We start from the raw sequence: 24,959 nt of genomic DNA, 5'->3' as shown, positions 1-24,959 counted from the left end.
AGGGATTACTATTACTAGAAAATGGCCATGTTAAATGAAACTCTCAAAGCTGGCATTAAATTTATAGATAATGAGGATTCTTTGTATTAACTTTAAGGAATACATTTTAGGATGAAATCTGAAGAACTACAAGGAAATAATGTGGGTAAAACCCCAACCGAGGGCGGGGTTGAGTGATTTTCAACTCATCACTCTAATTCTGTCAGATTACAAAGACAATAACAATTTTACGGTTTAATTTGATACCTTTGTGCCTTGTTAAAAAACTAGCAATTCAATTGATAAAAATATAAATAGAAATATTATGTTAACCAATGAAAAAATGTTTAAATTATAATGTATCTACTTAACTATACACTAAAAATGCTCTTAAGCAGTATTTAGTAAAATTGCAAAATGCTTACAAAACATTGAGTGCAAATACAAGACAAAACTATATACACAGTATGACCAAATTTGTTTTAAAAATATCTGACAATTTTCGATGCTTGCCAAATTTCAGTCATTTGTGTAACACTTGCAAGGTTTTTGCCATACTCACATGTTTATATGTCCTGTTGAGTTACTGCTTTCCTTTAAATTGACTTAGAATTTTTCAGATTATACACTGTATTTCTGAATATTGATGCTGTAACTGTGAAACACTATTATTTTATGTACCACTGAGGAAAAAAATGCTACCAGATATGCTGTGCGACACCAATTTTAAGATACTTTTCAATTTTAGACAAGATCGCTGTGTCTTAGAGGCATAAAATATGATAGCTTTTTTAAACCATGTAGTTTTTCCAATACATGTTAAAAACCTAGTTACTAATAAGAGCAAAAAAATTAAAAATGTGTATCCATTCATGTAACAGAAGTAAGACACTAAACAGTGTATCACTGATCCACCTGACCAATTTATGTAATTTTAACATCTACTATGTAAATATAGGTGCTTTATTAAACATATCTACTTAAATAGTTTGACTGTATGCATGTCTTTATAAATAGCGCTGACTCTTAATCAGACAGTGTTCCAAATTGAGTACAGTCAAACGTCCCTTGACAATCTTTTAAAACTTTTGCTCATTGTTATCAAGCATTTGACACACAGCCTGATTGAGGAAAAAAATGCTACCAGGTAAACTATGGTGACACCAATTTTAAGACATTTTCCAATTTCAGTGTCAGGCAACCAAACTTCTGCTTATTTGTAGAGTTTATTCCATACTGTTTTAACATTTAGCATTATAACTTTAACATATGGAAAGATTTTTTTAAGATTATGAAGAGTGAGTGAGATAGTTGGAGACCTATATTCTCCGCTGATTAGGTTGTAAACAGGTTGGGAGAAAGGGATCGGGGAGGGACATGTAAACATGAAAAAACTAGAAAGGACATAGATAGTTCCTTTTGGGTTATTTAATTTTATATTATATATTTAATATGAAAGAAAAATATTTTATTAAACTTTGAGTGTCAAGAAAAATTTTGTTTACTGAAAAGATAGATTGAAGAGATTCTCTTCATTAAAAAAAAAATAAAAACCCAAGAAACTACTCTGAAAGATACTATTATCTGAGTGAGAAGTTTCTATTCTTTGAAAGAATCAACTATTGGGTCCCACAATGCCTTTACTAGGCCACTGTCACAGTAAGGCTTAACCCTCATCTACAATAGAACATCTCACAGTCTGATTATAAATTCAATGCTCACCTTTAAAGTATTTCACAGTTTTAACTCTTAATTCTAAAGTAGCATCTTCATCACATACAAAAATAGTTCGGGGATGCTGCTGGAAAGCTGAAACAGTCCACATGTGATTGACTCCTTCTTCAATTGCTTTGTACAGGGCAAATGCCTTGTGTGCCCCTGTTATGAGGATCATTACCTAAAAAATCGTGAATATCACTTATTAATTAAGTATTAAAACATGTTCCAAATGAGTAAGAAGCTTTTTTTTTTTTTTTAACATAACAAGAACAAAGTGCTTCTAGTTTAACAAAGCAAATTAGTATCTTAGGGGGTTTTAGTGAATACACTGTAATAACCACAATTATTAACACAGTATATAATGATTTATAAAGGAGACCTGGGAGAATGAAGAAAAGGAAACAAAAGGGCTATCTTGAAAAGCAAAGTCTTCAAACAATTTAAATAATCTTGTGCCACCTGCCTGACTCAGAAGTACGGGGGATCTACTTAAGTCACTGACGGTGTGCCGCCTGACTCAGAAGGACGGGGGTCTACTTAAGTCATTTCACTGACGGTGTGCCGCCTGACTCAGAAGGACGGGGGTCTACTTAAGTCATTTCACTGACGGTGTGCCGCCTGACTCAGAAGGACGGGGGTCTACCTAAGTCATTTCACTGACGGTGTGCCGCCTGACTCAGAAGGACGGGGGTCTACCTAAGTCATTTCACTGACGGTGTGCCGCCTGACTCAGAAGGACGGGGGTCTACCTAAGTCATTTCACTGACGGTGTGCCGCCTGACTCAGAAGGACGGGGGTCTACCTAAGTCATTTCACTGACGGTGTGCCGCCTGACTCAGAAGGACGGGGGTCTACCTAAGTCATTTCACTGACGGTGTGCCGCCTGACTCAGAAGGACGGGGGTCTACCTAAGTCATTTCACTGACGGTGTGCCGCCTGACTCAGAAGGACGGGGGTCTACCTAAGTCATTTCACTGACGGTGTGCCGCCTGACTCAGAAGGACGGGGGTCTACCTAAGTCATTTCACTGACGGTGTGCCGCCTGACTCAGAAGGACGGGGGTCTACCTAAGTCATTTCACTGACGGTGTGCCGCCTGACTCAGAAGGACGGGGGTCTACTTAAAGTCATTTCACTGACGGTGTGCCGCCTGACTCAGAAGGACGGGGGTCTACTTAAGTCATTTCACTGACGGTGTGCCGCCTGACTCAGAAGGACGGGGGTCTACTTAAGTCATTTCACTGACGGTGTGCCGCCTGACTCAGAAGGACGGGGGTCTACTTAAGTCATTTCACTGACGGTGTGCCGCCTGACTCAGAAGGACGGGGGTCTACTTAAAGTCATTTCACTGACGGTGTGCCGCCTGACTCAGAAGGACGGGGGTCTACTTAAAGTCATTTCACTGACGGTGTGCCGCCTGACTCAGAAGGACGGGGGTCTACTTAAAGTCATTTCACTGACGGTGTGCCGCCTGACTCAGAAGGACGGGGGTCTACTTAAAGTCATTTCACTGACGGTGTGCCGCCTGACTCAGAAGGACGGGGGTCTACTTAAAGTCATTTCACTGACGGTGTGCCGCCTGACTCAGAAGGACGGGGGTCTACTTAAAGTCATTTCACTGACGGTGTGCCGCCTGACTCAGAAGGACGGGGGTCTACTTAAAGTCATTTCACTGACGGTGTGCCGCCTGACTCAGAAGGACGGGGGTCTACTTAAAGTCATTTCACTGACGGTGTGCCGCCTGACTCAGAAGGACGGGGGTCTACTTAAAGTCATTTCACTGACGGTGTGCCGCCTGACTCAGAAGGACGGGGGTCTACTTAAAGTCATTTCACTGACGGTGTGCCGCCTGACTCAGAAGGACGGGGGTCTACTTAAAGTCATTTCACTGACGGTGTGCCGCCTGACTCAGAAGGACGGGGGTCTACTTAAAGTCATTTCACTGACGGTGTGCCGCCTGACTCAGAAGGACGGGGGTCTACTTAAAGTCATTTCACTGACGGTGTGCCGCCTGACTCAGAAGGACGGGGGTCTACTTAAAGTCATTTCACTGACGGTGTGCCGCCTGACTCAGAAGGACGGGGGTCTACTTAAAGTCATTTCACTGACGGTGTGCCGCCTGACTCAGAAGGACGGGGGTCTACTTAAAGTCATTTCACTGACGGTGTGCCGCCTGACTCAGAAGGACGGGGGTCTACTTAAAGTCATTTCACTGACGGTGTGCCGCCTGACTCAGAAGGACGGGGGTCTACTTAAAGTCATTTCACTGACGGTGTGCCGCCTGACTCAGAAGGACGGGGGTCTACTTAAAGTCATTTCACTGACGGTGTGCCGCCTGACTCAGAAGGACGGGGGTCTACTTAAAGTCATTTCACTGACGGTGTGCCGCCTGACTCAGAAGGACGGGGGTCTACTTAAAGTCATTTCACTGACGGTGTGCCGCCTGACTCAGAAGGACGGGGGTCTACTTAAAGTCATTTCACTGACGGTGTGCCGCCTGACTCAGAAGGACGGGGGTCTACTTAAAGTCATTTCACTGACGGTGTGCCGCCTGACTCAGAAGGACGGGGGTCTACTTAAAGTCATTTCACTGACGGTGTGCCGCCTGACTCAGAAGGACGGGGGTCTACTTAAAGTCATTTCACTGACGGTGTGCCGCCTGACTCAGAAGGACGGGGGTCTACTTAAAGTCATTTCACTGACGGTGTGCCGCCTGACTCAGAAGGACGGGGGTCTACTTAAAGTCATTTCACTGACGGTGTGCCGCCTGACTCAGAAGGACGGGGGTCTACTTAAAGTCATTTCACTGACGGTGTGCCGCCTGACTCAGAAGGACGGGGGTCTACTTAAAGTCATTTCACTGACGGTGTGCCGCCTGACTCAGAAGGACGGGGGTCTACTTAAAGTCATTTCACTGACGGTGTGCCGCCTGACTCAGAAGGACGGGGGTCTACTTAAAGTCATTTCACTGACGGTGTGCCGCCTGACTCAGAAGGACGGGGGTCTACTTAAAGTCATTTCACTGACGGTGTGCCGCCTGACTCAGAAGGACGGGGGTCTACTTAAGTCATTTCACTGACGGTGTGCCGCCTGACTCAGAAGGACGGGGGTCTACTTAAGTCATTTCACTGACGGTGTGCCGCCTGACTCAGAAGGACGGGGGTCTACTTAAGTCATTTCACTGACGGTGTGCCGCCTGACTCAGAAGGACGGGGGTCTACTTAAGTCATTTCACTGACGGTGTGCCGCCTGACTCAGAAGGACGGGGGTCTACTTAAGTCATTTCACTGACGGTGTGCCGCCTGACTCAGAAGGACGGGGGTCTACTTAAGTCATTTCACTGACGGTGTGCCGCCTGACTCAGAAGGACGGGGGTCTACTTAAGTCATTTCACTGACGGTGTGCCGCCTGACTCAGAAGGACGGGGGTCTACTTAAGTCATTTCACTGACGGTGTGCCGCCTGACTCAGAAGGACGGGGGTCTACTTAAGTCATTTCACTGACGGTGTGCCGCCTGACTCAGAAGGACGGGGGTCTACTTAAGTCATTTCACTGACGGTGTGCCGCCTGACTCAGAAGGACGGGGGTCTACTTAAGTCATTTCACTGACGGTGTGCCGCCTGACTCAGAAGGACGGGGGTCTACTTAAGTCATTTCACTGACGGTGTGCCGCCTGACTCAGAAGGACGGGGGTCTACTTAAAGTCATTTCACTGACGGTGTGCCGCCTGACTCAGAAGGACGGGGGTCTACTTAAAGTCATTTCACTGACGGTGTGCCGCCTGACTCAGAAGGACGGGGGTCTACTTAAAGTCATTTCACTGACGGTGTGCCGCCTGACTCAGAAGGACGGGGGTCTACTTAAAGTCATTTCACTGACGGTGTGCCGCCTGACTCAGAAGGACGGGGGTCTACTTAAAGTCATTTCACTGACGGTGTGCCGCCTGACTCAGAAGGACGGGGGTCTACTTAAGTCATTTCACTGACGGTGTGCCGCCTGACTCAGAAGGACGGGGGTCTACTTAAGTCATTTCACTGACGGTGTGCCGCCTGACTCAGAAGGACGGGGGTCTACTTAAGTCATTTCACTGACGGTGTGCCGCCTGACTCAGAAGGACGGGGGTCTACTTAAGTCATTTCACTGACGGTGTGCCGCCTGACTCAGAAGGACGGGGGTCTACTTAAGTCATTTCACTGACGGTGTGCCGCCTGACTCAGAAGGACGGGGGTCTACTTAAGTCATTTCACTGACGGTGTGCCGCCTGACTCAGAAGGACGGGGGTCTACTTAAGTCATTTCACTGACGGTGTGCCGCCTGACTCAGAAGGACGGGGGTCTACTTAAGTCATTTCCCTGACGGTGTGCCGCCTGACTCAGAAGGACGGGGGTCTACTTAAGTCATTTCCCTGACGGTGTGCCGCCTGACTCAGAAGGACGGGGGTCTACTTAAGTCATTTCACTGACGGTGTGCCGCCTGACTCAGAAGGACGAGGATCTACTTAAGTCATTTCACTGACGGTGTGCCGCCTGACTCAGAAGGACGAGGATTTACTTAAGTCATTTCCCTGATGGTGTGCTGCCTGACTCAGAAGGATGGGGGATCTATTTAAACAAAGAATCTCCCTTCAAGCACATACAACTGAGATTACCCTTATTAATTACAGAAAATCCAAGTTCTTCCCAAATCCCAAGATGCCTATGAAATAATTTCAATAACATGTGAGTGTATGTGTCAGAATGAATCTTCTCTTTACCATCTTTCAACAGTAAACCAATCCTATTTTACAACTCAAAACTGTACACGTCAGTTTATGTAACTTGATATTTGAAATTGTAAGCGTTTAAAAAATGAATGTTAAAGTGGCTGTAGTTCTAAAGTACATAACATAGAAATTCTCTATTGCATATTTTATGTATAACTAGACCTTTGAGAATGGGGGAAATGAAAGCTTAATAAACCAGAATATTCCAACATTTTATTTTTTATCATGACTCACTACTTTTTCATGTTGAAGCTATATCTTGATTAAAATCAAAGAGCATGAATAAATTAAAATATGTATAAATTTCCTTGGACATTCGTATTCATACTTCTAAAGTACAGGGATCTAGGCTCAGCACATTTAATATGATATCATCTATCATTAAAACATTTGTCTTTTAAGACAAAAACCCATCTCAGTTTGATACAATAAGTATTATACTAATGAATAGATTTGTAAGTTACTTTTCCTTGCTGGACGTGACTAGCCAAAACTTTTTTTCTTAAGACGGATATATGGATTACAGAAGGAATTAACAAAACAAAACCCCCATACAATAGTTATTGGCTTGAGTCCTGGTCTTAAAATTCAGACTATTTGGAATTAGGGCCCAGGAATCCAGCACCCTTATATGATTATTATGCAGGCAATCTAGCAGACGTTCTTAAACCAGCCCTTGCAGAGTTACTAGAAAACTACTTTAACATGCACTGCATTCAATGAAAATATCTGTTAATTGACATAGAAAGGATTTCGAAAATTTATTTCAGGAAAGTTTTCCAATGTGACTTGGTGATTCAAAAAGTAAACAATGAACCATGTGCTCTCCCTGAAAACACCACCATAAGACACTATAGTTATTCATATTTTATAGCTAAGGAAACTGAGGCACAGCTATTCTCTAACTTGTCCAAGGTTTTGCTAAAGCCAAGATTAAAGTAAGTCTGGTTCTGGGGTGCATGTCCTTAAAAACTAACTACATTATGCTGTCTCTTGAGAGACAGAAACACTGTTAAAAGGTGTAACAATTATATAAGAGGAGCTAAGAGTTTTCGTTATTGAAGCATACACTATAAAAAGGTAATAAGACAGGTGGCAACAAATCTCAATATAAAGCGTACACTGAGAAAAACAATGAAAAGTCAGCCAAACTTTGGTAAGAAAGGACATATCTAGCATTTACATGAAGGGAGTGGAAGGAAAGGAGGCTGCTGGAAGCTTAGGGTATTAAGATGCAGAATTGCAGAATTGGTGGGGCGGCGCCTGTGGCTCAAAGGAGTAGGGCGCCGGCCCCATATGCCAGAGGTGCTGGGTTCAAACCCAGCCCCAGCGAAAAACTGAAAAAAAAAAAAAAAAGAAAAAAGAATTGATTATTGGTGTTTATTGATGGCTAACATATAGAGACATTAATTAAATGTACTAGGGAATTAAGAAATACGTGGCAAAGCAGAAAATGGAAAAAAAAATTGCTCTCAAAGGTATGGCCTTCAAGATGTGACTGGGTCCTAAGGGCTCCAACCACATGAAGAGATTAATCTATTGACAGATTAATGGATTAAAGGGTAAATGGACTCACAGGATTTCATGGGAGTGGAAAGGGTGGCTCAGTCCTGGCTTGGTGACGCCCTGTGCTGCTTCAGGGCCCCCCACAAAAGAGCCTCCCCACCACAAGAAGGCTCTCACTAGACGTGTCCCTCAACCTCAGACTTCTCAGTCTAAAGAACCTTACAAAATAAATTCCTTTTCTTTATAATTACCCAGTTTCAGGCATTGGTATAAACATCCAGGTAGTATACTGAAGTAATTTTAAGTTATGACAAATGTTGTAAAGGAAAAGCACAGCAATGTGGGAGAGGAAAAAAAAATCATTATGAGGATAATGGTTAAGAAAGGGAATTTTTAAACTTGAAAACTCAATGGTGCAGTGTTAGCAAAGCAAGAAGAGAAAACACAGAACATTCCAGATTTATCCTCAATGTAAAGATCCCAAGATAAGAAATGATGGGTAACTGAAGCTAGTAGTCTATGGGTTCTTAATCTATGGGGTCTTGAGGAAACCTCTTATACCCTCCAAGGTGTATACAGAAGGTCCTCATCTAAGTTTTCAAAGTGTGAAGAAATTATTTACTGATGAACTGACCACTTGAACATTTAGCTCCCCACTCAATCCTTCTTTCCATTTAGTGTTAGCATCTGCCCTATACATGGATTCAAAGTGTAATTAAGTATATACGATGTTAATGAAAATGACAGTGAAGAACACTTCAAGTCAGTTTATAAGCACTAGCAAAGGAGAATCTGTACAAATTAAGCACATTACAATTGAAGATAAGAAAATCAACAAATAATATTTGTTTCAGAAGAATGCTGTGAAATCAAAGCACTAAGCAATGTTCTTGAGAAAATGACGACCCCCTAGAATAGTTTTGCCATGATGGTTTTCTTTATAATCACGCTGGGAACGTGGGGAATGCCATCATAATTTTATTGCAAAAATGGACCCACAGGAAAAAAGTATTTGAATAATTCTCTGTTCATTCTAAAAATTAGTATGATCATTAAAACTTATATCATGCTAAGTGTGAGAAATCTATTTACATAACTTTTCAGTTTCATATTTTAGAAATAAGATTGCTCTAAATTTTTTTTTCAAATTATTTACTATAAATTTCAGTCCTTGAAAGGTCTTTTTTCCCATATATCTATGACTTTTAGATAATGAGAAACTCATGTATTTTGAATGACAATTCTATTTGTATGTTCAAGTTTAGGTGTAATTTTGTCAAGATCAGTTATTTATTTATCATATCTTATCTGTACTTTTTCCTCTGAACTTCTCCAATCCTGCTACCAACAACGTTCTGCGTTCCATATAATCTAACTACTTATAATCATGAACTATGATTTGTTCTGTTTTTCTCAAGGAAGAAAATGACAGCCCAATCAGAAACTTAAAAATTAGGCATGGTCTACTGTTCAGAGCTCTTCCACACTTAATGCTAAATGTGGAAAAGAGCCAGACCTAGATGGGTTCCTTCTGCTGGGAAAAAACTGAGCTATCCTGCATATTTCAGGAAACACTTCACACTAAATCATCTTGGGTGCTTCAAAAGCAGAGTACTGTATATAATTAGCACTGCATTTTTTTCTCAACAGTCCTTTCACACAACTATTTCAATTAAAAACAAACCATATAATCAGTGAGATATTAGGACCTCAAACTGAAGCAGATAAGCCAGGTGAAGCAGAACCTAAAAGTGATGCTTAATTCGTAGCTTACAACTCCAAAAGACTTAATTTGGTTAATTTCTTTTTTTTTTTTTTGTAGAGACAGAGTCTCACTTTATGGCCCTTGGTAGAGTGCCGTGGCATCACACAGCTCACAGCAACCTCCAACTCCTGGGCCTAAGCGATTCTCCTGCCTCAGCCTCCCGAGTAGCTGGGACTACAGGCGCCCGCCACAACACCCGGCTATTTTTTGGTTGCAGTTTGGCCGGGGCTGGGTTTGAACCCGCCACCCTCGGTATATGGGGCCGGCGCCCCACCAACTGAGCCACAGGCGCCGCCTTAATTTGGTTAATTTCTAAATATGTCAATGAGAATGACAAAATGTAGTTACTAAAACTAGAGAAAAATTTATAATGGAAGTAGAATGCAGCCAAAATATCACTTATTCAGTATCTTCATCCCTCAAAAATCTGTCAACATCAAAAAGAAAGCATCAAAGAACATTTAATTCTTACCTCTCTAGCATCCATCACTGTCCCCACACCAACAGTCAGAGCCATAGTTGGCACTTTTGATAAATCTCCGTCAAAATATTTAGCATTTGCCAAAATGGTGTCCATTGCTAGAGTCTTCAATCTTGTCCTTGACACTAAACTGGATCCAGGCTCGTTGAAAGCGATGTGACCATCTGGACCAATTCCTTTCAAAAGAAACATACAGTAAATAAGGGTTTCTAAGTTAAACATGGTTTTGAAAGTGAGCACACTTACCTTGTTTTATTTTATAGTTGAATTCCTAATACTGCACTAAAATATTTCTGTATTGATTAAAAAAATATTTCCATGTTTTCTATATGCTAAGCAGTGAGCTAACTTAAGTCTGATAATAGTAGTAGAATTAAGTATCGCCTTGTATTAGTGTAATAGTCACAGTTTATGCCCTTTCACCTGAATCACCATACCTGACATATTTAGCAACTTATAAAATGATCGGATTGGGCATATCTAATTCCCTCATCTCCTGCGCCTTTCTTCAAATACTAAAGCAAACTCTGATGCTCAAGCAGCTTGTTCAAGGTCACAATTTACTAAATTCTGAGAAAGAAGTCTAAGTGTTAAAAAAAAAGAAAAGCAAGCACTCAAAGTGTTCTGATTCCTAACTCCAGATCTTTCTAGTCTTGTCACACTTTAATTTGCTTGTTTCTAGTCCAGATGGGGCAATTATTAGTGAACTTCTCTGTAGTAGAGTTCCTTCACTTATAAAAATGCGCAGACTAAACAAGATAATACCCAGATCAGTAGTATTCTAACTTTTGGAACTGAATGTAAGAAGTATTTGATATACTATCTAGTACACACGCATGTCACACATATAAAATGCAATAAAACAAGAACTGCATGAAACCATACTCACTCTTACTAGGGGCCATACAAGCTATTTTCTATCCATTCCATTTCATTAATAAAATGAAAAGAGGGTGGCACCTGTGGCTCAGCGGGTAGGGCGCCGGTCCCATATGCCGGAGGTGGCGGGTTCAAACCCAGCCCCGGTCAAAAAAAATAAATAAATAAATAAAATGAAAAGAAAATGTGGATGTGACTGATTATATTGATTTCATAACCTAATAATAGGTGATAACCATGTTAAAAAATGCTGCTTTAAAGAGATATACTATAAGCTCTGACCTATCTAGGACTGCTTGTAAAATATAGCCAAGAATATGGCGTTTTTTATCTGAAGGAATGAAAAGGTAAGTTTTTTCATTAAATTAAGACCTTTCTATGACATAAATAAAACAAACTTGTACACAGGTATTCTAGTAGCAGGTCACAGTTCAGACAACCTCAATCAAAAATAAACCTACAAGTTCTCTGGAGTCATTAAAATATCATCAACATTTATATTCTGCGTGTTTAAGCATAAGATTATTTGCATTTTACTGACATTTAACATACAACTCCAGCAAAATTTTCCCAGGCTATATTAAGGTAAAAGCTGACAAAGGGTAACTTCATTTTGAAGGATGGAGGAAGAAATGAACACTGGGAAGCAGATACAGAAACCAAAGGACAACCGTCCAGGGACTGTAACGTGGGGACATGAAGCCAGACCTACAAGTGCATACCTGCTTTTCTACTACAAGTATATACCTGCTTAGAAATGTTTTAATGACAGATATGCATTTCTCTGTATATTTAAAAAAACTGTTCTATTCCTCCTCTTAAGCATACATATGCCTAAACATTTATTTTTATACAGTAGAACCTCTGTAAGTTGACCACCCCAGAGACTGTAACAAACTGGTCAACATACAGAGGTGGTCAACGTAAGGACCTAGGCCTATTGTACATATGGTGCATGTCCAGTCTATGAAAATTAGGTCACTTAAGAGGTGGTCAACTAGGGAGGTTCTACTGTAAAAGAGAAAAGGATGGGACCAGGAAAATAAAATCTGCAAGTCCACTACGATCAATACCAGTGAGCTCACTGGGGACTGGGAGCTAAACTGAAATTCTGAGTAAAGGTCCATCAATGAAGAATGGTCAACATATTCACTTAATGGCCATGAGTTAACTCAAAAATTGAGATTTGGAATATAAAATTATTTAGTTAAATGTGGCTAATTTTTATTTAGCCTTTAAGTCTAAATTAAGATGATAGCATCTCTAAGAAACATGTCAAAAATTACTGCATGTCTGGAGTAAATGTCTTTCCTATGTTCCTACAGTTCCGTGGGCAGAATGTACAAGTGCTCTGCATGTACATAAGGACTTTCTCTTCATTGTTAAACCATTACCATTCAGAACAGCACGTGGCACAAAGGAGGCACTTAATAAATAATGGCTGAATAAATGACTTCATGTTCAGTCTTGTCTGGGAAGCTCAGTGGAGTTTCTTCCTATCTCCCACCTTTTTCTTATCTGCTCTTTTCTCCTCACTACAGTGCTCTGAACAACTGTATCTTCCTTAGAGTGACTGAGGCCAGGAGAAAAGCACTCAAGCTGAACCAATCGGAATCTCTCTCTGGATCGACATGGTGACCAGGATAGGAAGGAAGAAGGCGCAGAGAGCTGCGGCCTGGATGACAGCACTGCCCAGAAAGGCTAATGAGTTCCTCATCCTGAGATTTCAAGTACTCTGCTTCTTGATTTCCACAGACTTGATTGTTTCAACTCTTCCTCCAGTTTTGTAGGTTACCCTAGAAGCATTCCAATTAATTTACTTTTGGTTCCACTAGCCAGTTCCTGTTATTAACAAACCAAAGAATCCAAGCATGCAATCAGATCAGAAGGTTCAAGTTTTCTCTGGTGTCTGTTTCACTTTTTAAAAACAGAAATACGTTACAATATTTTTAAAGTTAATAATTTATATTTTATTTATAAAATGTCATGTTTGTATATCTTACTGCTGGGTGTAAGTTAAGAATTACATGCTGCCCCTTACTGTGCTATCCAGACTCTTGTCATCAAGTGGAAAAGAACTTTTGGGAGTATATGTTAAATATGTCCTTTCTCTCTATCAAAGAAAGGGACTTCTACTCTAATTCCCTGGAAAAGTAATAATAGATTTGTGTTCTTGGGCCCTTCTTATTCTACTATTTCCAATTCAGAGAGAGGAGTGGAAAACCCCATTCTGGTTTCCATGCCAAACTGCAATCTCTATTCCAACTTTACCTTTAATAAAGCTGACACTTTGATCCCATTTGGCACAGTTCTTAGGGCTTTTATTAAACAAACCCTGGAACAAAAGAAGGGCAAGTAGTAAGACCCAAACACCAAGCCTTATCTTAAATAATCCAATGATGATAAGCCCAGATCAACAAATACAAGGATTCAACATGATTCTGTCACAAGTGCACACCCAACTATAGGGCATCCCAAACACAATGAGCTGCTCTTCTCTCCCTGAGCACAGGAAGAATCACCTCACTCAGATGGCACTAGAACAAGACAGACCCTGGGTTACCACCTGACCACGGTGAGGATTTCAAGGGAGAAAGCAAGGAAACTCTCGAAATGATTTTTTTGACGGGTGGAGGACAGTGCAAGGGAAAGACAACTACAAGAAGCTTAAGACAAATTGTTAAAAAATGAGTCAATCTCTTTTTAGTAGTGTCAGTAGTAGACATAAATAATTATAATTTATGCACCATGTACTTCAAAGGAAGAACTTAGGTGGTCTATAATAAGGAAACTTATCAAAAGCAAATTTAACTAAAAAGAAAGAAAAAATGACTTAAAGCACTGGGGAAAGAACTGAGTTCTAAGGGAGTTCAAACCTTAAACATTACATTAAGCTATGTGTACTTTCTGGAAAGCAGGCCAAACAACAAAGTAGAGTTAGAGAGGTTTTCATCAGTCACCCTCTGCTCCCTGCTCCAATAAATTCTATTTATTTCCTAACATTGAATCTAGAAAAGATTTGTCACATGGATCCCCCTTAATGTAAGATCAATAAATTAACAGTAGAAAAAACAAGTTCACAAATGAAGACATTTTTCAAGCAGCCAGTTTTAATAATGAACCTCCTAAGAAGTAGGTGGTTAGTGCCCTCCTCAGATATTCTAAAAAATCTCTAGTTTTAGCTTTGATGCTGAGCACTGCAAATGGTAATTATCTCAAAATTCAGCCATGTACAAAATAGAATGTGCATAAATTCTCTAGGATTATTGAAGTGATACTAGCAATTTTTATTTAAAACACAGATAAACTTTCTATTTTGAAAAGCAAAAACTTGGATCCCTACTCATGTTAATAATCATTTTATCTACACTAGAAACTAAATGTCACTGGCTGTGCTAGGTAGCGGTAAAATTTCTTCAAGGAGAAGACTGCACTTTTGCTAGAGGTAATGTCCTCAGAGATAATTCATAAAATTCCTAGGGAATTCAAAACACTTAACAATTATTTAAAATTTATACTAAGAAAGAGAATACCAAAATAACTGTGGAATACCAATTATACATCATCAACCACTGTGCAAGGTATTTTATACATTTTATATATGTTATAGCACGATTCTCACAAATTTTGGAATGGTTCATATTAATCTTGTTTTATAAGTGACTTAATAATAGTGTAATTTCCCAACCTCAATCAACTTCCCAAGGTCATACAGATAGCAAGTAGTCCAATTTAAAAATAAATTTTGCACAAGGGCAACCAAATACCTCAACTACACTTAGTCACTTCACCCATAAATTAACTTCAATACTGTGCTACTGAAGATCTAATTCAGGTAACTTTGAGCAGTTTTCTAACTAATTATAACATATATACAGTTTACTTAATGTTAATTTAGAATATTAGTATTTTTAGTTGAATATTTAAACATGTGGCAAAAATAATTCTAGTTTTAGTTTAGCTGAAGTTATCTTATTCTTATAGCAATCAGGTCTCAAATGCTTTATACTGACAACAGAAAACCAGTTGTTAATACAAAAGGAAAAACCTCCTCCTCCTGTTTTCAGCAATGGATTATATACACATACCTATTATACACACATACCCATATACGTAAATTACAACTGAAATTTGGTCAAACATTCCCTTATGACACTTATACAGCTTCAACTCATATTAACTACAGACTGATAATAAATAAAAAGTCTTATATCATTAATTAATTTCTCAGTGAGATGAAGCAATTTAAGTGATTTGTTAAACTCCACCTCCTCCTCATGCAAACTATTAGATTCAATATCTATAATTTATATGTAGGTTGGGCTAAAGTTTTAAAGAAATATTAAGAGATAAATCTATCATTTGGGAGAAGAAACAGATCATTCATTTTGAAAGGCGTGGCCAACTGTCAACTTCAGAGAGAGGCAAATTAGAAGAGTTTAACAGGAATTGGGACCTTTCTCTGAAGGCATTGTTGAGATACAATTCAGTTTTAGCATTAAAATGTAAACCTTAAGATTATTTTATGATGAAAATAAAGTAAAATAGAAATCAGTAACAGAAAGAATGGGTATGACAGACAGTCATGGCATTTACATTATATAATAAGTTTCTTTTTTTTAATTTTAAAACAACTAATTCAAACATTAACATTAATGACAAAATGTTTTTACCTACCTCCAACAAAAAGGTCTATTCCTCCAGCTTCTTTTATTTTCTTTTCAAATGCATCACATTCTGCTTGTAAATCTGCAGCATTTCCATCAAGGATATGTGCATTATTGGGATCTATGTCAATATGCTTAAAAAAGTTATTCCACATGTAAGAATGGTAGCTTTCAGGATGATTTCTCGGAAGTCCTAAATATGAAGTAAATAAATAAAAATGTTAACTGTTTCTACAAATAAATCTAAAGTTTATTTTTTTAAGTAATAATGCTATTTATTATAAATAACCTCTCCATACCATAATCAGTCTAATAGTATTTTTTTTAATTTTAATATAAAAATATATTTAAAAAATACATTTTTTAATATATGTAGGATATATGCTTATTATATGTCTAGCATTAATTACTTTATATATATATATTAATAATTAATTTACAAAACATCTATGAAACCCTATTATTCTCCTTTGAAGGATGAACAACTGAAACACAGAAAACTTTTCCCAAGGTCCCACAGCTCACATAGGGGCCGGGATTCTAACATGGGAGGTCTAGTTCATGTGAACTTCATCACTGTACTCTACTACTCAAACACACAAAATTTTAGGCAATGGAACTGACTTATATATTAAGCTCAAGTAAATTAGCCATTCTATTGAAATGTTGGCCATATTCTTCCCCATTAGTCCCATATTTGTGCAAAGTATATTGAATCTTCAAAATTCCTTTGGTATCACTTATGGTACCAGTAAAAATATCTTCCTATATTTAAATTGTAACACAGAATTTCTACGCATCATAGATCTTCCCAGTGAAGCAAGTTAACAGTCAATAAATCAGAAAAGCTTCATGGCTAATAATATAAATAGCTTCTGATTTGAAAAGCATTTAACTTACTAATTACTTTTATATATGCAGATTACTTAATTCATCCCCACAACACTGGTTTTGACTCGGATGTAAACAAAGAACAAAAAGAGAATGAGAAATGTGAAGAGATTGGGTTGAAGTTACATGATTAGTAAGTGGCAAAACCTAGGATAAATGAAGATTTTTTTTTGATTTCTAGTCCTGTATTCCTTCCATATGCTGTGTTACTATCACACATAGATTGTTAACATAAACTCCCAATCTCATCGCAAAATAGTATATTTTCAGAAATATATTCATAGTATATTCAAAACATAAATTCAAATACAATAATGTTCTAAAAATATATTTCTTTTATTCAAAATGTAATATATATCCAAATGATATATTCAATAAATTCAAATACAGCTTACCTACATATTCATCCATGTTAAAGGTCTTCACATATTTAAAAGAAAGATCTCCATTCTTGTGATATTCTATTAGTTTTTTATAACATCCTAAAGGTGTACTCCCTAAAACAGATAAAAATTCCATTTTCTAACATAAATTGAAAAATCTTTTTAAATAGTTTATACTTTTCTTATTTAATGACACTTAATATTTTTAATTTATTAAGCAAATACTTATTAATTTACATAACATTCAATTAACAAATATATGTTATATCAGTCTCTTTACAAGATACTTGCAAAAAGCTGGAAATCTGTCAAAAATTAAAGTTTATAAATTATCTTTGAGTTGTTAGATATTTGGAATGTAACTGTAACTTCCAAGATTAAAAATTTATAGACAGTAAGTACATGTGAATTAATAGAAAAATAAAGCTCTCTTTTTGCAAGAAAAACTTGAGTTCTTACACAAAATAAGATATAAATAGGTCAAGTGTTAACCACTTACTGAAATCAAAAGGGAAACCACAGCTAAATTTAAATATTGTCCCTATTTTCAAAACAGACTTTGAAACTGGCCAAGACTGAGTGAGAAGCTTTACTCTTACACCTTTTTTACTGGAGCTCCTGTTTCTCACCTTATGTCAATTCAGCAGGTATCAACTAAAATGTACAAAGAAAGAAGCGTGCTATCTGTTTTGTAAGATAAAGGACTTCTAGGAAATGGGATCTGGGCATTGAACACTTCATCAAAGTTTCTGCTTTTATTGTTTTATACAATAATGTGATATTTTTCACGTTATATAAAATGAGTTGGTATTTGAAGAGATGTAATGGTGCTTCATGAAATTACAAAATAAAAATAATGGATTTAGCTACTTTTGTGATGGGCTCCCTCTATTTTCTAAGTCTGCTGTCTGCTATATTTTCTTCATTTTAACTTCAAACTGAACGGCTAGATTTACGGCATTCTAATAAATGACCTGGCCCTCCCAATCCTGGCTGGAGTATTGATTTCTAAGCTATCCACCAACACAAAATAAAACAACACAAAGTAAAAAATCTGCACAAAAAACTTCTAATCAAGTACAATACAGAAGTCTGACAGCACTAAATAGTCTCTGGCAAAAACAAATACAAAGGAAATTCAAGAGTAATAAAAAGAAAGCCTCTTGTTTGAGATGACAGAATAAAAGTGGCTATAAATAGTAAATACTATGTAGGTTCAAAGAACCAAGAGTAATAAATATCCTTAAAGCTAAGTTTTAAGCCGCAATTAGTGTTAAATTTGTTAAAACGTATGTTTTAAATTTTAATAAATAATTGAAAAATATTGTGGCTAAATTTTACTTCTTTTTCAAAGAGCTATAGCCTGCTAACATGAAACTGGTCTAAAAGATGTATAAATATGCTTTCTCTTCTTTTCCAGAAGCATAAATGGATCTTGGCTCTTTCAGTGTTAAGAGTTATAGAATTCCCTCTATTTAAAGATACATGAATAAAAAAGAGAAGTTTTCGCAATGGTGGTACCAAAAACATTCATTTTCAACCTTTTAATCAATATGGCTGAAGGAAAAAAAAGATATGGTACACAATGAACTGGTTAAAGAAACTTCATTTAAATATTTGCTTTATAATAGTCATATACTTAAAAAAGTAACACGTAACAAGGGCTAAATCTATGATTCAGATAAAACAAAGATTATTTTCTGTCCTACGAGAACTTACAATATAGAAATAAGCAAATACGAAATAACCATGGCACAAGGAAAATATATTATAAATAACCTAAAAGAAGTCTGGAGTACTCCATTAAATCAAAGAATAATGAAAGAAGATGGCATTTCCACTGAGTCTTAAAGGAGGGACAAAATTTCAACAAAATAGGGCAAGCTATAATTGAAAATAGACCAAGTATGGAGCAGGAGGTTCAAAGATGATATTTCTCTACCATGTGCCTAGATGCTGCGCTGGTGTTTTATATTTTACCTTGTATAAATCACATAATCTTGGGAAACTTGCATTATCTTTCCCATTTTGAAGATTAAAGAATTTGCCAAACTTCACACAGGTCTGAGGCAGAGATGCAAATGTAGACTGCGCAGTCCCAGAGGCCGTGCAGACGCCTTCACCTGACAGACAGCAGCAGGAGCAAGAGCAATGCAAAGCGGGCACATCCCGGCCTACTCTTCTGAACTGAACGTGGTCCGACTGGCCTCGTCCAATGCAGTGTAGGGGAATGGTGGGAATCAGTATGGGAAGCACATCAGGCCCACAGCATACTGGCCTTTAAAGGTCAACCTCAGTAAGATCACTTCACTAAATATAAATTGAACAGAATATTCCCAGCAATTGTGCTTAGATGGGAGATCATTACAACACAGCATGTTACTTACAATTACTAACATGTATGTTCAAGATTCAAAAGCAGCGGAGGAGAGGAGAAGAGGCCATAATTAACACCATCAGTGGTCAGTGAAGGAGAATGATGGGAAATATCGACAAAGGTTTTCCAGAGAAACTTCCTTGGCAGGTGTATGGCCCCAAAGAAAGTAAAAGTTGTAGAGCTTAATACACAAAAAGTTGGGCGGCACCTGTGGCTCAAGGAGTAGGGCGCCGGTCCCATATGCCGGAGGTGGCGGGTTCAAACCCAGCCCCAGCCAAAAATCACAAAAAAAAAAAAAAAGAATCAAATACACAAAAAGTTTAGCACTGCTGGCACCTTAGTACTCTCTGAAATTTTTCTGCCCCCAACACTCAAATTACTATTTACTTTTGAATCATAATTAAGAGACAACATCAGATGAGCAGGCTGAGTGTAACACAGGTTAACAGGATGCAAAGTATACAGAAACCACATTCAACCACAAGGGTCAGAACTAAGGGTGCTGAGGATGTGCATCACTGAAAAAAAGTTCTCCTTCTGCTATTCTCAGCAAGATGACTGCCCTGGACTGAAAGAGAAAAACGAAAAAACAAAAAACAAAAAAATCAACTTGAAGAGTATTATCCACGGAAATTACCAAAGTGGAGAAAAATGATGAGTTAACTTTTATGTAATAGAATTTTTGATGGGAGGAGCAGGAAAAGATTCTATGTTTAAAGAAAATACACACTGACAGGAACTTACAATATCTTAGCTGAGCCTCAAAATGGCATCTTTCTTACAGGTAAGGAAGGAAACCAAGACTCAGGGGGCACAGAATAAATGCCTTGTACTCAACAAGCAGCAGCTCTCATTCCAGGTCTGACTCTCTGTGCTGGCCATAAGAATCAAATGACACCAGCTTGTAATTTTTTGAAGGAGATCCCTTAAAGAAAATTAAATCCAAAAAATCTAATCAATGCTTATGTTCATTCTATGAAGACATACCTGTCTTCAAATTTTTCACCTATGTAATACTTCTATAATAGAAGGAAAACAAACAAACAAAAAGCAAAGGGCTAGTAAGATAGTAAGAGAATACAAGGCAGGTGATGTGAAATAAAAAGGCAGAAGTACATAGTTTTGGTACCTCTTAATGATTAATAAGAGAGCAAATCTACTAAAAAAAAAAAATGGGTAGCAAAAACATTGTCCCAAAAAACAAAGGACTACATAATAAAAAATAGTATGACGATCACTTAAGCTGATTATTTCCTATTGCATTTTGGCATGGTAGGCGAGGAAAAAGTTTAACAAAAGAAATAACAACAAAATGCAGAAATTGTACTATATATATATATACATACACACACACACATATAAGTATGTATTTTGTAGCTATGTTTACTAATATGTCCAATCATTGAGATGGCTAGAAATGAATGGGAGAAGTATCTGAGTAAGAGAAAACCTATAATTATACAAATTTAGTATCTAAAATGGAAAAAGTGGTTTATTACCTGTTGGTAAACCCAGGGTAAAATATCTATCCTGTCCAGGTTTGAACTGAATGATGCGATTACAGATGTATTTGGCTGCCCATTCACTAGCCAAGTCATAGTTCTCAAGAATTACAAGCCTCATTATGGTGATGCACAGCTTCCGGGACAAAAAGTTCAAACCTGGGAAGATTCCATTATAGAGCACTTTAAGTAATTCACAAACACTCAAACAGAAGTATAATACATATACTGATAATTTATAAAGGACATTATTTAAGAAGGATATGCACATATACATAAACAATCTCTATTTTAAAAATAGCATTATAATAGCTGTTCTCTTTTGAGCAGACAGTGGGCTAGGTCATTTAGGTACAATTAGGTCTCTGTATCTGTGGATTCCAAGTCTGTAATTCAACAGATCAAAAATATTCAGAGGAAAAATAAATGGATGGTTGAGTCTGTACTGAGCAGGTACAGACTTTGTTGACATTATTCCCTTAAGTATACAGTTTAGGTGGTGCCCATGGCTCACTGAGTAGGGCGCCAGCCCCATATGCCGAGGGTGGCGGGTTCAAACCCAGCCCCGGCCAAACTGCAAAAAAAAAAAAAAGTATACAGTTTGACAATTTTTATACAGCACTGACACTGCATTAAGTATTTATAATAACCTAGAAATGATTTCAAGTATACTGGAAGATGTACACAGGTTATGCAAATGCTACACCACTTTTTATCAGGGGCTTTAGCATCCATGGATTTCGGTATTCTCCGATCCTGTCTTATAACTATAAGGGACAACTGTACACGTATTAATCCTTACAACAATCATGGGAAGTAAATAAAATGCTCAGTTTTAGAGGCGTAAATGGACTCAACCAATTTGACTAAGGTCACATACCTAGTGATAAAGTCAGAATTCAAATTAAGGCAATCTGAAGGCAATAGGATCATACTGGACATGTTATTTCTAATAAGAAGAGGAAGAAAACAAACCGCTGATCCTTGGGGTGGGGACAGGACTTTTTCACAGAAAGCAATTTTAGTTCCTTAAAGAGTACTCAAAGGTAAGACAAATTACTATGCAAACATTAACAGATCAGAATCATTTAAAAGCATTTTAGACAATGTGGATTGACCTGCTATCATGAAGGATATAGAAATTATATCCTACTAACTTGAGCCTCCTCATTTCAATAAGGCATATTAATGTTATATTGTCTAGATTTATTAAATTTACACTGTATTCTATAACTATAGTTCACATATTTTAATTCTTAATTTTATATTTAAATGTATCAGTCACCAACGTCAACCCTTGTGTAACAATGGCTTCCACATTCCTGAGTTTTGCACCCACATACTTTACATAGAGTAACAAGTCAATATTTTAAATTTATGGAAGTTGAAGGTCTTATTACAATGAATATGTGTTATCCAACTGATGTCCTAAAAAACATAATGATTTAGAACTTTGACATAATGACAAAAAATTATCACCACCATGACTCAGAATTCTCAAAGAGTAACTAACAAGAAATGTATTCACAGATAACAAATTACATAGTAAGTCATAATATTCAGTCCCGGAAAGGACTCAGCTTCCATTTAAATAGTTCAATAATCTCAGTCAAAAAAAAATTTCAGAGGGGCGGCGCCTGTGGCTCAGTGAGTAGGGCGCCGGTCCCATATGCCGGAGGTGGCGGGTTCAAACCCAGCCCCGGCCAAAAAAAACACGCACAAAAAAAAAAAATTTCAGAGATACACTATGGAATCAGAAATAATTACTGGCCATTATGACTACCAAAGGATATATTTACTTTTAGTATGAATATTTGACAAATTGATTATTAATAAAAGTAAAAAAGCTCTAATTAAGGAGGAAGAAGGTCATTCCAGTGTTCCAAGTGTATTCTGAGGCTTGGGCTTGTTCTTTTCTCAGTTCAACCCACTTTGAGGACCTACTCCATCCTAAGCGCTGTTAGGTTTTTAATCACAAAAATGATTAAGAGAAGGACTGTACATAAAAGGGCTTAGAATCACTTAATTTAACAGTTTGAGTTTGAAATTGTTGCCCTCACTTTTCAGATATAGTAAGCTCTTCTATTTGCTTAAGTTATAAAGGTATTAAATGGTCCTGGGAGCTGGATTTAAATCTAAATGGCATTTCACTCAAAGATTCCTGCTCCAAATATTCCTTACCTATTGAGAATCAGTTAGGACGCTTGTTAACAATAGAGACTCTCAGGTTCCGCTCCCTGCAGTGTTTCAACAGACCTGAAGTGAAGTCCAAGGAATTTGTATTTTCACAAATACCAAAAGGTGATTCTTATAATCAGATTAAACGTAGAAAAGGAGAGCAACACTTCACCACACAGATGTTCAAGCATGTCTCTGAGACCAAGGTATAGTCAAGTTTTTGAAAGGCACAGAGTTCACCTCCAAAAGTCCCAAACGAATCCCCTCTCTAAGAGGAAAGAAGAACGTCTTTACCACATTTATTCGGATTTTTAAAATGTGCTTTTTGCAGTTTCTTGCCAACCCTCAAAGACCCAAACTGCTGTGGCCTCCTGCAGTTCTCCGGCCACTTGAGCAGACAGCGCTAAGAAACCACACAGCACCACTCCTAGCCTTTTCCCTCAGGTGCTGATTCATTTTCGGATGGGCATCACTGCTGAGCACAAAACTCAGAACTTCAGAGCTGGACGGGAGCTTCTGTCCCGCTCAGGTGACAGTGGCAGGGTCAGGACTGAAATCTGGACTCCCAGAATCCCTGATCTGAGCTTTCCCGACCCCGCGCTGCACCTGAACTGAAAGAGCCAGGGCTGCCCGGCTGCGCGTGTGACGGGTCCTCTTGAGGAGCAGAGACGGCGGCGGGTCCCCCGTGCCGGCCCGGGGCGTCAGACCCGCCCGCACCGCGAGGCTGTCGCGCCGTCACTCCGCAGACTGTTCCGAATGCAGAAGACGCGGCGTGTTACTAACACGCAGAGGGAGGGGAGAAGTGACAGGAGAGAGACGCTAGGGGAGGGGACAAGGAAGTCTCCTCCGGAGGCTCAACTCCAGAGGGGATGACCAGCCAGGATCAGGCAGGTGGTCAAGGCTGGGACCCCACGCGCCCCGCCACGCGGCTCCCGCGATCCCCGCCCGGGCCTGGGCCCGCCGTCCCCGTCCCCGCACAAACACCCCGAAGCGCGCAATCGCCCCCCAGGTTCGCGCTCGAATCCGCTACTTAGCGGACCCCCTAAACTCACCGGCACACCTACCGGCTCTTCAGACACTGGCACAACAGGAACAGGCAACACCCCGCAAAGCGCCAGCGCCGCGACAGGGGACTGAAGCGCGAAGCCCAAGGACCCGGATGCAGACCCAGGCGCCGCGAGCAACAGCGGCGTCGCGCGCATGCGCGCTGCCGCCGACGTGCGTCCGGGCCCCCGCGGCAAGGTGAGTTTTTTTGTTTTTTTTTTTAAACCTGGGTGCAGCTGGGGGACATCACCTAGCTGCTGTTTTGTTTTGCATCACTCAGAAGTTGAATTACAGTAGATTCCACATGTAGGACTGCAATGCTCACACATAGTTTTTGCTTATAAGGGCACTATGAATTCAACTCTCTCTCTACCCCAAATAGTCTAATGCATACTTGTAAACACAGTGACAGCTAAGCTCTTTGCATCAGTACAGCTCATCAAAGTTTTTTTTTTTTTAATTTAAGGTTAATGTGAGGGTACAAACAACCAAAGCACAATATTTGATTTTGTTAGGTAGAGTCCCTCTTGTAGCTATCTTCTGCCACCCAAAAGGTGTGCCATACACCCTTGCATTAGGAGCACCCCAAACCCTCCTCTCTCTGTCATCTCTCTCCTCTCCCTCCCCCCAGTTGGAACTGAAATGAGTTTTTCTCCTATGTGGGTGTGAATTAGATTGTCTGCTGGCTTCATACAAGAGTACTTTGGATATTTGCTTTTCCGTTCTTGCGATACTTTACTGACAAGAATGTGTTTCGACTCCACTCAGGTTAATTAATACAAAAGATGTGAAGTCACCGTCTTTTTTATGGCTGAATACTATTCCAT

General features: G+C 38.9%; 2 protein-coding genes across 5 annotated transcripts in view; one reads left to right on the top strand and one right to left on the bottom strand.

Annotated features, from left to right (window-relative positions):
- Positions 1-13,780, top strand: part of GUF1 (GTP binding elongation factor GUF1) — a 42,039-nt gene extending 28,259 nt beyond the window's left edge. Inside the window, exon 16 of the mRNA XM_053577614.1 lies at positions 12,632-13,780. Within this exon, the coding sequence (XP_053433589.1) occupies positions 12,632-12,728 (97 nt within the window). The 3' untranslated portion in view covers positions 12,729-13,780. The remainder of the gene's footprint in view (positions 1-12,631) is intronic.
- The window catches only part of GNPDA2 (glucosamine-6-phosphate deaminase 2), a 44,780-nt gene extending 20,497 nt beyond the window's left edge, over positions 1-24,283 (bottom strand). For 2 of the 4 annotated variants that reach the window (XM_053577618.1, XM_053577621.1), the window contains exons 1-6: positions 24,141-24,274; positions 20,908-21,069; positions 17,044-17,145; positions 15,768-15,950; positions 10,203-10,387; positions 1,702-1,876 (exon numbers count right to left, since the gene is read on the bottom strand). In XM_053577618.1, coding sequence (XP_053433593.1) covers positions 1,702-1,876; positions 10,203-10,387; positions 15,768-15,950; positions 17,044-17,145; positions 20,908-21,031 — 769 coding nt within the window. In that variant the 5' untranslated portion in view covers positions 21,032-21,069; positions 24,141-24,274. Of the gene's footprint in view, positions 1-1,701; positions 1,877-10,202; positions 10,388-15,767; positions 15,951-17,043; positions 17,146-20,907; positions 21,070-23,091; positions 23,324-24,140 lie in introns of those variants that run through there. The other 2 variants (XM_053577619.1, XM_053577620.1) reach the window with 2 other exon arrangements.
- Between the last annotated feature and the right edge of the window lie 676 nt (positions 24,284-24,959).

This window comes from Nycticebus coucang, chromosome 23 (genome assembly GCF_027406575.1).
Source record: "Nycticebus coucang isolate mNycCou1 chromosome 23, mNycCou1.pri, whole genome shotgun sequence".
In the NCBI taxonomy this organism is placed as follows: domain Eukaryota; kingdom Metazoa; phylum Chordata; class Mammalia; order Primates; family Lorisidae; genus Nycticebus; species Nycticebus coucang.
The sequence above is the reverse complement of the archived record's forward strand: the minus strand, read 5'-3'. Positions and strand labels throughout refer to the sequence as shown.